At 36.5% G+C, this 16,479-nt stretch overlaps 1 protein-coding gene across 1 annotated transcript; it reads left to right on the plus strand.

Moving 5' to 3' along the window:
• The first annotated feature begins 867 nt into the window (after nt 1–867).
• On the plus strand, nt 868–11,812 carry vamp2 (vesicle-associated membrane protein 2). Its single transcript, XM_073829788.1, has 5 exons — nt 868–1,164; nt 3,774–3,882; nt 3,984–4,142; nt 4,382–4,433; nt 8,256–11,812. Coding segments are annotated over exons 1-5 (339 nt in total). The 5' UTR covers nt 868–1,162; the 3' UTR covers nt 8,273–11,812.
• Nucleotides 11,813–16,479: the final 4,667 nt, after the last annotated feature.

Genomic DNA, 16,479 nt, shown 5'->3' on the forward strand with positions numbered 1-16,479 from the left:
ATGGCAGTGGATGAGCACCAAACCTTTAAAAGTAAAAAAAACAAAAAAAAAAAAAACATGCACAGACAAATCCAAATTTCACACATCAAATTTTCATTTTTGGGTGAACTATCCCTTTAACTTCTGATCCAAAGTACAGTAAAAACAGTAACAATTTGAAATATTTTGTACTATTTAAAATAACTGGTTGTATTTTAAAATGTAATTTATTCCTGTGATTTCAAAGCTGAATTTTTAGCATCATTACTCCAGTCACATGGTCCTTCAGAAATCATTCTAATATTCTAATTTGCTGTTAAAAAAAAAACAAAAAAAAACAAACAAAAAAAAACATTTATTATTATTTTGTTGAAAATAGCTGAGTAGAATTTTTTCAGGTTTTTATGATGAATTAAAAGTTAGAAAGAAGAACAAAAAGAAAGAAGAACAGCATTTATCGGAAATAGAAATCTTTTGTAACATTATAAATGTCTTTATCATCACTTTGGATAAATTTACAGGATCCTTGCTAAATAAAAGTATTTATTTCTATAATTTCTCCAAATGTTTTCATGTCTCCTATTAAGCTAACTAACAAGTGAGCATACGCAGCCTGGGAAGCCCATTCGCCCCTTCACAGACCGCCATTTTGTTTGTTTCGGCAATCCTTACTTATAAATAAATTACCACATGCCATGTTGTTCAAACACAACCCATGGACTCCATCCCTTGTCCTCCTACACATACAGTTGAAAGTGTTCCACACGGATAGCCTAAATGTGCCCTGTCCCGTCGTGTCATAGTACTGTCAACAAGCAACGCATCCTCCATCTCCTGTCTCTCATGGTCACCGCTTCCAACCTGCAGCAGCTTCCCGGATGACGAGTGACGTCAACGAGCCATCTTTGTTCGCCTAATCCGAGCATCTATTTTTTATGTGTACATAGTGACAGAAGAGAGTAGCGGTAGAGCGCCCTTATTATAAAGGGAATAATAGCGAGGCGCGGCACACCGCTGGAAAGAAATAAGAAATAAACACAAGCCTTTAAATACAAACCAAGGAATACCGCTTTACTGGAATAACCTGGAGAGTGCATTATTTATCCCGGAGACGGGGAGAAACGCCTGAAGCAGCGCGTTCATCCACACACTTCTCGTAGACGCACATAAAACCCGGTTCAAAATGTGAGTATGACTTAAATTCATTTCTCTGGTTTTGAATAACGTTTTATTTTCTTCATTATTATGCTGCCGTTTGTATTAATAGAACGCGGTATATAAATAATAATAGGTTACGTATGCACCAAATTATCATACTTCATATTACTGTAACGTTAATATTTGATTGTACATACGCGTTATTTCACATCTATTGCGAATGAATTCTGACAAGCGCACTTTCTATATAATAGCCTATAAATAGGCTCCTAATGGCTCATGTTTTTTTCCATATCACTTGCAACTTTTGACACAACGTTACGAAATTGGCATCTTTCGAATGTTTTTTTTTTTTCTCAATGAACAAATGTGTTTATAATATAGAGACGTTTTTCGCTTTATTCTGGTGTTTGGAATGAGCAACAGCGATAGAATCACGCCTAGACACCGGATTGGACTGGTTTGGCTGGAATTGGTCGCGCGCTTTTAGTATTAAAATAATTTATGAATTGACATTATGTATTGAATTCATTATAAACGCAACGTTACATTCAAATCTCCAGTTGCCTTGATGATAATTTCGATGTTGATTCAAAAGCTCACTGGGATTTATCTCAAATAGCCCAAGGCCCGCTGTATTAAAAACCTGGCCTGATATCAGTGTTAACAGATGACATTCAGATAACAATAATGTAAAAATATACCTCACTTTGTATACATATGTATAAAAAAAATCCCTTAGGCAGGCTGAGGCGTGATATTCCACGCGAGTCGTGGGGGTTGGTAAACGGACGGTCATATGCTCGCGTTCAGGGAAAGGGGGCGATGCAATTTGTTACATTTCGAATTATATTATTCTCAAACCCATTCAACATGTTTCTATGGAACCAGGCCTTGATATTCATTTATATTTGGTTAGACTGAAGCCAAATGGCTGGCACAAAGGGCGCAGGTGTTCCTCTGCAGGAAAGATGGCCGTGTATACTAGTATTTTCTAGACACGCTCGTTTAACTGGTTTAAATAATCGAGGCTGTAAATGGCGCGCAGCTTCAATAATGTGTCCACATTAGCTCTGCTATTGTGTATACTTCTATTAAGCGTCACTGGGCCTGGAGGGTGGTATTTTGATATGATAATTCTATTGTTTTAAGGTTCTACCTTACATAAAAACACATAAATGTCAATTAGTAACACATATAAACATCTAGTCCAGTTATTTGACTAAATGTATGGTGATTGTGACGCAACAATGACAGAGACTCACACATGCTTAATGAAGGCCTTGTGTGGGGGTGGGGATGTTGTCCCTATCATTCATATGACCCTGCCTTTACCAGTCGAGTGTAAGGAACAGTCCAGAAATAATGTATTAACCTCAAACCAGTGTAAAATACAGTAAACAATGCTTTCTCATCCATTTATTTGGAATTGTCAATGAGCGTCAGAAAAATAGCCTTGCGTAACAGGCTGGAACAGCACAGGAGATGTTTGGTGGGTCATTTCATCAAATTCATTTAGAGGAAATGACACACATTTTGATTTAAAAGAGACTTTAGACTCGAAGATAATAAAACTGATAAGATTTTGGCTACACCTGAATTTTATATTTGGGCAATTTAGTATTGAATCACGCTCACAGACTATTTCCTTTTATAGCTTGTTTTTGTTTCTTATGCTTGGATGATAGATAGATAGATAGATAGATAGATAGATAGATAGATAGATAGATAGATAGATAGATAGATAGATAGATAGATAGATAGATAGATAGATAGATAGATAGATAGATAGATAGATAGATAGATAGCAAAGCATTTCAAACAAAGACAGAATTATGAATTGTTTCAATGTATTCTAAACATGCAATTCTAAATCTGAGTTGTAATTCTGTTACTATTATGTTCTGATCAATAACAACCATTAAACTGATGTACATCATTCAAAGTGAAGTGCTATTACATCTCAGTCAGTGAAGGTGAGAGGAGCCGAGACTTAATGTCTAAATATAGACTATTGTAAATGAGAAGGAGCGGAAGTAAGTGAGGAGAAAAAAAGGCTGGTAAACAAGAATAAAATATGGTCAGCTTTACTCCTAGCTCCTTTACTCCTTTTAAATATTAATATATTAATACAAAAAAAAAAAAAAAGATCCCAGTGAGAAAAAGTATTTCCCTTCTTTGCAAGGAAACTAAACAGGGATTATATCCAGGGATCCTTCAGAGGTGACCTTTATACAGAGTTTTGTCTTCCTCTGGTGGCTGAGATTGGCATTAGCAAGGAGACTTTTTCAGAAATGATTTGTGTCAGTTTAATTAAAACACGTTTATTTTTGTCTTTACAAAAGACTAAATAGCTTAATAATATAGTGTTTTCTTCATGTAACAGCTAGTGTGCATGAGGTTGCAGTAGCAATCTGTGATCTTGCTTGAATGATGATTATGACAAATCAAGTCGTATTTATTGTAAGTAATTTAGTAATGAATCTGAATTGTAATTACAATTTAAAAACAAGTACTGTTTAAATAAGAAATGTGCTAACACACCTTCCTCATATATAGATTCTGTAAACCATTGCATTAATAATACACGTCAGTAATACTGAAGTATTGACGAATGCCTGTATGTTGGTTTGCAGGTCTGCCCCAGGCCCTGCCGGAGCCCCCGCCCCAGAAGGAGGTAGCCAGGCTCCCCCTAACCTCACCAGCAACCGTCGCTTACAGCAGACACAGGCTCAGGTGGATGAGGTGAGTCGAAACCACATTATTTTGTCTTCTTTCATCTATATATCTCTACTGGATATAAGGGATGACACAGTTTACTAAAAGTCACCTTTGTTGTTTCTCAGGTGGTGGATATTATGCGTGTGAACGTAGACAAGGTTCTGGAGAGGGACCAGAAGCTGTCAGAACTGGATGATCGGGCTGATGCCTTGCAGGCTGGAGCCTCACAATTCGAGACCAGTGCTGCCAAGCTCAAGAACAAATACTGGTGGAAGAATGCCAAGGTAAACAACACAAAAAGTGCCTCGAGTAAGACTGAAAAAGGCAATGGATCTAAAACAAGCAAACAGCTAACAGTAAACCACAAATCACTATACCGGTTTGAAATTAAAGTCCTTTATCATTTACATAACATATTTAGTTGTCGGTATAAGTATAGAGTGTTATTTGTATTCACAGCTTCAATGTTGTGTCTTTTTCACTGCTTTTCAACTCATTCTTCCTTTTTTACCTCTTTTCTTAGATGATGATTATCCTGGGGGTGATATGCGTGATTGTCCTCATTATAATCATTGGTAAGCAATGACAATATTCTGACTGATTTTCAAAGAAATGTTCTAGGGTAAATACAACTGGGAAAATATTAGTTTGCTTGAAAAAAAAAATACTTATTTTTATAGATTTCTATTTTAAAGAGGAAATTCGCCACTGGTAAGATAAAACTTGGCTGTCTATGCAGTAGAAAGATACCCTGGAAATCCAGAGGTCTCGCGAGAGCATAATTTGAATTGTCTCTGCAAGACACTCTGGCATCGAGCAATGATCCACATTACTGCATTACGTAAGCAGTTCTGGGAACCAATCAAATCGGTGTATCTGATGTAGGCGGGCCAGAGGCGAGCTAAGCTGATGACGACAGCGCTCCGACGTCCGGAATCATTTAGTAAACAGATGAACACCAGTTGTTCGAAACGGCTTTGGCCGCTACAATGAACGAGTTAGACTTGGCTTTTCATATAAAAGAGGAACAGAAAACTACGCTTGAATCGTTCCTTTGTAAGAAGGACTTTTTTGCTGTTTTGCCGACTGGATACGGCAAGAGTTTAATCCATCAGTTAGCTCCGCTGGTAGCTTATGCTGCGTTCCAGGCAGGTTTTTATACTGGTAAATCACCACTTCAAACCACGACTTACGACTTTGTAGCGTTCCAGGCAAGTCACGCCAAATTGCCTGGGCACATTTATGAATTACTATTATTTTTATATTATTATTAATTTGATTGCAACGTTATATTGTCCTAAGCTCTGTTTTTCCACCGTGTGCCACTTGCATAAACACCGCACGCATTAGGGCTGACTTTGTAGTTTCGCGGGCTATGTTACGTCAGAACTCGTAACTGGGAGTCCATCGATCTAGTACGAGTTCACAAGTGGGAAGTCACGGGTTTGACTGCCCTTCCAGTGCACTTTCACGGGTAGAAGGTCGGAAAAACACGAGTTACGGGTTGTCTGGAACGCGTATGGGGCTTAGTGAAAACTTAGTGATTGGTCGTGCGTTATCCAATTGCGTGCAGTGAGAGTTTAAAATGCATGCTTGGTGCCGCCCCTCGAGTTAGACCCTTTTCATTGCTCGATGCCAGACCCTTAATCTTAATAGATTAGGGTCTGGATTTTTCCAGGCTAGTAGAAAGACATTTTAAGAAGAAAAAATCAGTGCAACATGACTAGAAAAAGCATAGAAAGACGGCTGCTGCATTCATTTGTGCCAAAAAGGTAGGAAACTTCAACACCCATACTGCACTGGGCTCAATTTGACTGTCTGTAGGTAGGGATATCCATCTTATTTTTCAACGCGGAAGTAAGCCATTTTCTGTGAATGTGCGAGACTTCCAGTTCATTAGCCGCTGTAGGGAAATAACAAGAAGAATAACAACATGCAGTAAACGGTAAAACTGTTTGCACTACAAATTAAGATAATACATTAAAATAAAATGGTTAGACACATCAACTAAAAATAGCTGGAAGCGAATGACACTGGAAGCCAGACATATTAAACATACAAGAGCACCTGGTCTTGCGTGAAAAATAAGGTGGAAATAAATGCATAACTCCAATCTGTAGTTTTAAAAAAGCCCTGGAGCTGTCAAAAGATTTTGCATTTTGCGTTATCCGACCGACTTTAGCTGACCAATAAACTGGGAGATCTAAGCACTGGTAACATGAAGAACATGTACACATTGTTTATTTGCATATACTACTGACAATGTAAAAATACAAAGTGGGTTGTGAATCAGCGAACTTGTCGTTTAATCACTTTGCAGTCAACTCGAGATTTGTGTTTGATTTCACAAACTGAGGTACAAAATTTTGAGCGAAATTTGTAAAATTGTCCACTATCGCCAACATTCTTATACGATCATCACATTTTGCCCCCCTAGTGGAAGTCCCTTGGAACATTCAAAAAAGCCTCAGTTATACTCATATTATTTAACACTATAAAATGAATAAATAATTCAAATATATCCACACAAAACAAATGACAGCCAATATGCTTGAAAGAAAAGTAGGTTTTTCTGGGGCTAATCAATGTAAATATACAATTATAAATTAATTTCTCACATAATTATTAATAACCGGCCATTTTACAAGTTGGAAAAATATTGGTAAATTTCACTTCTTCACCAATCTGGTGGTTGCTATGCAAGCCCGTTTCTGCCACTGAATAAAAATTGTGAGTTATAAAGACAGAATTGCAAGTTTATTTTTTTAGAATTGCGACTTTATTTCTCAGAATTGCAAATATATATTTTTTAGAATTGCAAGTTCTCGGAATTGTGAGATATAAACTCGCAATTCTGAGAAATTAAGTCAGAATTGCAAGATAAAAACTCACAATTCTACCATTTTCTCACAAATGCGAGCTTGTATCTCACAATTCTTTTTTTTTTCTCGCAATTGCAAGTTTATAGCAATTCGGACTTTTTTCTCAGAACTGTGAGATATAAACTCGTAAATGCGAGTTATAAAGTCAGAATTGTGAGATAAAAGCTCGCAATTCAGACTTTTCTCAGAAATGCTAGCTTGTATCTCACAATTCTGACTTTTTTCCTTGCAGTTGCGAGTTTATATCTCGCAATTCTGACTTTTTTTCTTAGAATTGTGAGATAAAATCCAGAATTTACATCTCAATTCTGACTAAATAACTTGCACCTGTGTGATATAAAGTCAGAATTGCAACTCTGACTTTATTTCTCAGAATTGCACGTTTATTTTTCAGAATTAAGAATTTATTTATCAGAATTACAACTTTATTTCATAGAGTTGCGAGTTTGTATTTCATAATTGCAAGTTTATTTCTCAAAATTGCGAGTTTCTATCTCGCTATTCTGACTTCATTTCTCAGAATTGCAAATTTATGTCATAATTGCAAGTTTAATTTTCAGAATTGCAAGTTTATGTCATGCTATTCTGACTTCATTTCTCAGAATTGCGAGTTTATATCACGCTGTTCTGACTTCATATCTTATAATTGCGAGTTTATGTCATAATTGCAAGTTTATTTCTCAGAATTGCGAGTTTATATCACACTATTCTGACTGCCCCACTAAACATTAGATGTCTGACGGACGTACAGAGTATGTCTATATTCAAAAACGTACAAAAGACGTTGTTTGGACGTGTCTTTGCGCAGTGGGTCATTTTTCAGAATTACAAGTTTATATGTCCTAATTGCAAGTTTATTTCTCAGAATTGCGAGTTTATATCACGCTATTCTGACTTAATTTCTCAAAATTGCGAGTTTATATGTCATAATTGCAAGTTTATTTTTCAGAATTGCGAGTTTATATGTCATAATTGCAAATTTATATCTCAGAATTGCGAGTTTATGTCATAATTGCAAGTTTATATCTCAGAATTGCGAGTTTATGTCATAATTGCAAATTTATATCTCAGAATTGCGAGTTTATGTCATAATTGCAAGTTTATTTCTCAGAATTGCTAGTTTCTATCTCGCTATTCTGACTTCATTTCTCAGAATTGCGAGTTTATGTCATAATTGCAAGTTTATTTCTCAGAATTGCGAGTTTATATTACGCTATTCTGCAATTATCTTTTTTTAACTTCATTCAGTGGCGGAAACAGGCTTCCATAGGTTACATACGGTCTAGCTGCCAAACTTCAAATATTCCACCGCTTCCCAAACCGAAAATTCAGCATACGCATATGATCGAACTCCACTCCACTAAATGAATCAAACTCAGTCTGTCGTTGGCCTTGGATAGTGAAAAGGCAGCTTAAGTAGAAAATACTTAAGAGTGACTCGTTATACAATTCTGTTTCTTATTACGTACTGTTTCCCAAGTGTTGATGATACATCTGCTCTGCTTCTCTTCACAGTGTACTTCAGCACCTAAAGCGTGATGTTCCTACCCCACTCTGAGCTCATGAACGCCCAATTCCAAGCCACAGAAAAATCCCTCCCAAAAAAGATGAGAAAAACGACTTCGATTTGCCCATAAAGAATCTAAATCCGCCCCTTCCCTTGCCCCCTTGCCCCCTGCCTCCACTGCCTCACAGCTGGGCCCCTGTCACTCCTCGTTCGTCCCGTCCGTGAGTGTGTGGCCATGTCTCCTCTGTAAATACCTCCGGCTTTTCTGAAATACTGTTCATACTCGGAAAAAAAACCTCTGATTACTTGTGACGACAACCGATAAAAAAGAAATCACAACCCTTAGAATACGATGATACCGTATATATTCCAAATGTTCTTTGTAGAGTTTTATTCTGATATAATGGGTTTTTGTAGTTTGTGTGTGAGTGTGCATTTGTATATTTTTTTAAGTTTTTGTAAGACTTGTTTTTGCTTCAGGTTTAAACTACTGCCTCTTAATCTGGGTGTTTGTATCTTGCACGCTCTATTTCACTCTTTCTCGCTCACTGAGTATTGGTGTAGTTTTGCACAAGCGATAGCCTCCCTTAACCGAAATACTAACATTTGCCCCCCTCAACCCCCTTCTTTCTTTCTTTCTTTCTTTCTTTCTTTCTTTCTTTCTTTCTTTCTTTCTTTCTCACCAACAGTACTTACTCTCTTAGTGAACTGCCAACACAGACTGGACCAATGACTGTAGATGTTTATTTTTATTTAACGTCTTTAGTGTCTTATCTCTTAAACATTCCTTAATAGCAGTGTAGAATTATGCTGTCTATCAATCAAAGCAAGTGTATTTATCTTAAACTTAAAGTACGCAGGTTCTGAAATGATCTGACAGTGCAAATCAGCACCAAAATTCATTCTGCTGGTAAAGATTTTGAAGCCCAGAGAGATTCAAGGCCTGACCGAAAAGGGGAAATAGTATCATGCACAAAAGCTTGTTTTCGATGGCGCTTTTTAACTGGTTAGACTACAGGTGCGAACCAAAAGAGAGAAGAGAACCACACGCTGTGTTACGTCCTTGCAGCAGAACTACTGCCAATCCGAAACACGAGTTCATCCGTCTGAAAGCACACAGGTTGATCGTAATACTTCAACAAGCTGTGGTTCTCTCTTTCTTAAATCTAGATACTGCCTTTAATTTAGCCTTTCTTTTGATTTTAGATATAGATGTTTATATTTTTATGTGCGAAGCAGGCAGGGAGGGACCACGTCGTTTCAGGACTCGATGCTGCTGCCATGTGCACAGCGAGCACCTTTGTGTCCCTCGCTATTATCCACCTCTCTGTGTGCCTGTTTGTTGAGTTCAGCTGTAGTTTACACACTGCCAAGCACCTGAGGGGACGTTTTTTTCATTCGTCTTTTGTTTTTTCCATCATGCATATATATATACGCCTCCATCAGCATCACCCTTCAGTCTCATCCGCCCAATCTGTCGACACGAAGCGAGCCAGGCGTGAAGTGTGCGTCTGCACGTGAACACCCCCTCCCCTTCCTCTCCACGTTTCCAAGTTAGCGCCATTAGCGTTTCTTCTTGCACACATGAGTATTTCGGCTTCATCCTGACAGATTAGGCTGCTTAGAGTTTTGCAGGTAAAGAAAGGCTGTTCCCAAGGCAACCCGCTCGCATAAACAGGGGGGGAGGGCATAGATTAGCTGATTGATTGTGACAGGAGGCGGGGCTAGAGAAATGATTCCACTGGTGTGTTTTCACACATTCACATTCTGTATTATTCTGTAATATTTAGTATTTTCATTTCATTCATTGTTTTCTTCTTTTCAAAGGAGATAGCCTTAGTTCATTTCTTTTTTTCTTTTAATCCGTGCATGCTCATTCACTCCTTTGCCCCACTCGCTTTGAGCTATTTTAATAAAAATGACCAAAGACCATATAATATCTCGCTTATACTGCCAACAGCCATCAAAAACAGGTTAAGGGACGACATTTCCCCAGATCTCTGGTATTTAAAAGCATCGTCCAGCAAAAGCAAACAAGAAATCGCCCAGGTCTATGTTTATTTTACTTGAATATTTGAAATTACATCCGACGGATGTATCCCAAGGACAATATCAGAACAATGATAGCACAACTTCTCCTTTAGGTCTGTATCTGTAATGCTGAATATAAAACATGGGACTATTTCTTTGTAGCTGTTTAATGATGAAAAAAAGACAAAAAAATCTGTATTGTTTGGTGTTGTAGTGTGGGCTTCATCTGGGGGAAGGGGGACTTTTTATTGTACATTTAAGGCATAAACAATCTGGAATTAGAGTAAGATGTAGATTAAGAACTATATATATATTATATTAGGCAAATGTAAGAATTTTCTCCCAGGGGTTGTCAACATTTTAAGCGTTGGGGTAGGACTCAAACGTGACAAATGAGTTCACAAATTGAAAGCATTCCAATAGGGGACGACTACAAATAATGTATGTGCTTTTCTGTTTTTCTTTGTGTGAGTGTACGAAGACATTTTCTTCATGTTTTGTTCAAAACCGTGTGGGTTGAGAGGGACGGTGGGAGTAGTTTTGTCAGGCCGGCCTGTTAAAGATGCTGCGTCTTCTTTATTGGGAGGGAACCAGTGAAGACGCAGAACTTTAGCGGCTCGAAGCCACTGTGATTTCTCCATTGCTCACATCACACAGTTGTTAAGTCTTCTGTTGTTTACTTTATTTTAAGCAGAATTAGTTAAGGCTTCACAGTGGTGCTCTGTGGCACAGCTTCATTGTGCTTAGTCAGGAGAGGGTGATTTTTTCTATTATTTGAGTTAAATATAAGAAGGTTGACCTATCAAAGTAATACTGGAAAATGAACCCTGCCTTATTAAAGGTTAGTGTGTCAAGAGTGTTTTTCACAAAGCTTGTACAGACTAGGATATCGATCGGTACTTCAATTGGTTTCTGTTAGTTCAGAAATGCTTTGAATGAAAAGTTACAGCGTTTTACGGTTTTTGGGACTGAATAAAGAAGCTGGAATTAAGGAAGCTGATCCCATAGAGCTTCATAGAGGTCTAAAAATGTATTGAACCAAGAGCCAAGTTGGTTTATTAATAACAGTTTGTGTTTCATTTGTTTATTTATTTGATTTACGGAGGTTCATTTAGGGAGGAAAGGTTGATTAGCATTACTTCTGTTCGTCTGGCCTCTTTGGAGGGACTAGGCTGGAGGATCATGGGTAATGCGGTCTTCGCAGTTTTATTTTATGTTGTTGTTATTTTATTTTTTTTATTTATTTGTTTCAAGTTATAGTGGACTACATATTAAACAGAACGAAGTACATTGTAACAAGGAAACTTTTGGCAAGCAGACATACATGAAATCAATTGTAAAGTAAATCTGTCAATGTCTATTATATGGATGAACATCTTGGGAAAAATATATATATATAAATATACATATATATATTGCAAAAAAATGACAGTTATGATGACCTGTGTTTATCGTTCCGAGTTAGAAATTAAAATGTGTGTGTGTGTGTTTGAAAACAATGACAACATAAAAAAATAAATATATAATAAAAATGGGTCTGTGTTGATTTTTTAAAGAAACTATTTTTTTAATTGTATGGGTTAAGATTATGTATTTAGCAACATATGTGACCCTGAGGGTGCAAAAAAAATCTAAATATTGAGAAAATCGCCTATAAAGTTGTCCAAATTAAGTTCTTAGAAATGCATATTACTAATCAAAAATTACATTTTGATATATTTACGGTTGGAAATTTACAAATATCCTTATGGAAAATGATCTTTACTTTACATCCTAATGATTTTTTAACAGAAAAATGTATCATTTTGACCAATGCAATGTATTTTGGGTATTGCTACAAATATTCCTGTGCTACTTAAGACTGGTTTGTGGTCCAGTGCAGGGGTGTAGCAGCCAATTTAAAAGTGGGGGGACAGTATGGTGATGTTCATACAGTATAATAAATTCTAAATAGAAGAACAATGGGCATTTTACAGCACCAGAGTGGCAATTTGAGGACACCCAAGAGATTTGCGCTGTGATTGGCTAAATGTTAGTTCACTCATATCTAAGTAACAAATCAGAGAACAATGGCGGAAATATTGGTGCTAGGTCAAAAAAAGTGCGGGGGACATGTCCCCCCCGGTTGCTACGCCCCTGGTCCAGTGTCACATATACAGTAAGCTGTTTTTTGTAATTTCTTATAAAACAAGGGCAGCTCCATTATTTGGAGAGGAATTTTACACTACCACAGAATGAATCACGAGGTAAACTGTTTATACTGTAAAAATAAGTAACTAAGTAACTATTCACCGCTGCATCACTATTGCAGAAACTGTTAACTCAAAAGGTTACCATTGAGTACCAAGGTACCTTGCGGATATGGAATGACTGAAATACAATGGCTGCCTGGACATGTTCTATGGAGGAAGTATATTAATTTACATGAGAAAATGCATTCCGAACAGCATTACTGTATGATATTGCTTATATAAAACAGTTAACTGAACATTAACTTACCTCTTGGATACAATATTAACATTAATTTTGTATGCCTATTAGGCAAATCATAATTATGGTACAACTTTTTCTTCTATGCAGAAGTAAGCTTATGGGTTTATTAGCTGCTATAGTAGGTTTGCACTTACGTCACGGTTTGGTCAGTTACCCAGATGAGCAGCCATATTGGATCCTCAGATATAAACAACAGCATGGATTGCACAGTTAATGTACTACTGAATATGTTGTTCTGCTAATTTATGCTGTCTAAACCATGGAGAAAAAAATGTGTGGAAGCTGCTAAATCATATAGAGAAGGACTTAGTAAGCAGAAAAGGGAGCAATATTTTGACAAACTAAAGTAAATAGGTGGTAAAGATACCTACAAGCAGTATTAATTAAGATATTAGCCTAATATTTCACCTACCTGACTGGAAATGATAAGAACAAACACAAATGTTGTCAAGATTCTTGTCCTTGAAATCCTGGTTCAGTTTGGCCAACCACAAACACCTATTGTTCCTCAGACACAAACATGAGTACAGCCCAAAACATGACAATAATTGACCATTTTCAGCAGCAATAATTAGCTAAATATGCGAGTTTTGTTTGGTTCGGTGGCGTTGTTTGCGTTCAGTGCTGCCAATATGGCCGATTGATGATGGGTTGTGAAAACACTCTATGGACGTTTGACACATTTCCAGGTTTCCCGCTCACTCAGCTGTCAAAAGAGAGAATGTCAAATTTACCGTCCCTTCCATAGACGCGGCATTAGAAACACCCTCGCATTAGCGTTAACTCGTTTTTTTTTTTGTAACTTAAAGAAAAGTTGATACAATACAAATATAGTGTTATAAATGTATATACATTTAAAAAAATCTGGACGTGGATGAGACCGGAAGCCAAACCTATAAAATGTACAAAATGGCCGCGCCCACTCTTATGTGGAAAAAAAAAGGTGGATAGGAACGAAAACTCAAAATTCTGACAAAAAATCATAATTACGACTAGGGGTGTGCGATATGACGATTTTTGATCATGGATGAGTAAATGTCACCACTATCTGCTTTTGAAAAAATATCGTAGTAGCGCTACAGCGTGCCTCCGTCTCAATATAGGCCTACTGTACAACACGACATATATTCACTCACGGGACACTGCACTTATTCACAATCACAAAAGTAAATTTTTTTTGCATGTGATTTAAAGCCTTGCCGGTAAATAATGTTATTTAGTCTGTGCGCTATTCTGGCTTGCGCTTTATAAGCACGTACACCTGAAGCGCGCACGCTAAAAGCCTGTCAAACAGCGCCTGATTACTGGACTAAGCTATCTTTCGCATCTGATTTGCTAATACTGTCCCAAAAACACTGTCATAAATACTGTAAAAAAAACACACAATGGTTACATATAAACACAGTGGGTTATGTCTAAAGTTAAAGTAAACAGTTGAGAGAAAAACGGGTGCGCGCCTGTATAAATGCGTGCAACAAGCGACAGATTGTCATTAAAGGGATAGTTCACCGAAAAAATACTCACATGTTGACCCAAATCTCTATTGTTGTTGTTTTTTTTCTTGTGCTAAACACAAAAGAATATATTTCGAAGAATGTGGATCACAGTAGCTGCTTCCCACTGACTGGAGACCATGCAGCAACTCTTTGGTTACTCTTTTTAAAAAATGAAAGTTTTATGTTCAACATGTTTTATGTTTTTTTTTTTAACTTGAGAGTGAGTAAATAATGACAGAATTGTAATTTTTGGGAAATGGTATGCAAATAAAAAACAAAACAAATTTCATACAGTTGCTTTGATAAGAGTCAATGTATAATTTATGTATAGTGTTTTATTTTTATATTTGTTAATTAAATTTCTTGAATGCTACTGCACTGTAAAAAACAACCTATAGAATCTACTCAATAAAATGAGGTAAACTGATGTAACAATTTGCACTCAGTTTGTTTGGGTAGATTCTATCCTATATATCTGAGTAAAGAATACCTGAATTTAAGAATCTACTCAATAAAATGGGGTAAACTGGTGTAACAATTTGCACTCAGTTTGTTTGGGTAGATTCTATCCTATATATCTGAGTAAAGAATACCTGAATTTAAGAATCTACTCAATAAAATGGGGTAAACTGGTGTAACAATTTGCACTCAGTTTGTTTGGGTAGATTCTATCCTATATATCTGAGTAAAGAATACCTGAATTTAAGAATCTACTCAATAAAATGGGGTAAACTGATGTAACAATTTACACAGTTTGTTTGGGTAGATTCTATCCTATATATCTGAGTAAAGAATACCTGAATTTATCAGCTAAGAAAAACAAAAAAAAAAGTAGGTAAAGTCTACACAGCAAAAAGCGCAGTATTAAATGAACTCTCCCGGGAGTTTATTTGAGTCCATACTCAGAGTGTTAAAATCAACACTGAAGCAGTGTCAAAGCTAATCAGGTAATTAAGTGATTCATTGAGTGGTGATTGAAAATGATTGAAGACTTTAATGGTGACAAAATTTTTATGTCACCATTATAGTGATCAGTGTTAGCATTAGTTGGGCTCTTGACCTATAGATTTTAAGCATTAAGTTTTGTTTAGCTGTTTAGCTAAACCAGCCAGACAAGCTAAAGAGCAAAAGTCATGCAGTGGTGATAATTCTGGTTTAAAATAAGCTTAATTTGAGCCACTGGAATCTTTTAGAGTCTAGTTTTTCAGTTCTATATTCTTTGTTTATTACAACTGCATTGGGGTTTCACAGCAGCAAAAAATAATAATAAAGCTTTTTTTTAATTGCCATTTTTACAAGCTCCTCTGATCAAAAAAATTTGAAAAGTTGCTCTTTTAGGCACACACTGACATCAGGAATCAGCATATGAATCTCAACAATGGTGACAAACAGCATATTCAGAAACAGATCAACTCTAAACATCACGGAAATCATCAGCTCATAATTTATTCATGCCGCAATGCATGATGGGAGACACGGATGAGTTTTGATTGGCTACAACATACGTTTTTGATGGTCACCATTGTTGTGATTCTCATGCTGATTGTTGATGTCTGTGTGTCTATATCTAAAATATGTGTATATTTTTGTCAAAATAAGCTTCAAAAACACCTCTCTGATTAACCCAGCGTAATTAACAAATAAAATATAACTCAGTTATTCAGGTCATTACATTATGACTTTGTCAAAGCATGTTCAACACCACATAACCTAATTTCTCCTGGTTTGTCTGACCGTTATAACTCAATTAGAGCACCCAAACAAAACCTAATGTTAAGAAGTTAATGGTAAAGAGCTAAACTACTGCTAACACTGACCTCTATAATGGTGACTTACAAAATTAGATTTTCTCCTTTTGGCGATTCTGCTTTTTAACATCAGGTCTTTAATAATGGTCAATCACCACTCAATGAGTAACTTAATTACCTCAATAACTCTAACACTGCTTCAGTGTTCATTTTAATACTCTTGAGTATGGACTCAAACTATTGGGAGAGTTCATTTAATACTGGGCTTTTTGCTGTGTAGACTTTACCTACTTTTTTTAGTTTGTCTTAGCTGATCAATTCAGGTATTCTTTACTCAGATATATAGGATAGAATCTACCCAAACAAACTGTGCAAATTGTTACATCAGTTTACCCCATTTTATTGAGTAGATTCTATAGGTTGTTTTTTACAGTGTGCTAAATACATCTGTACTTGAAAATTGT

Source organism: Garra rufa, chromosome 23 (genome assembly GCF_049309525.1).
Source record: "Garra rufa chromosome 23, GarRuf1.0, whole genome shotgun sequence".
NCBI classification, from domain to species: domain Eukaryota; kingdom Metazoa; phylum Chordata; class Actinopteri; order Cypriniformes; family Cyprinidae; genus Garra; species Garra rufa.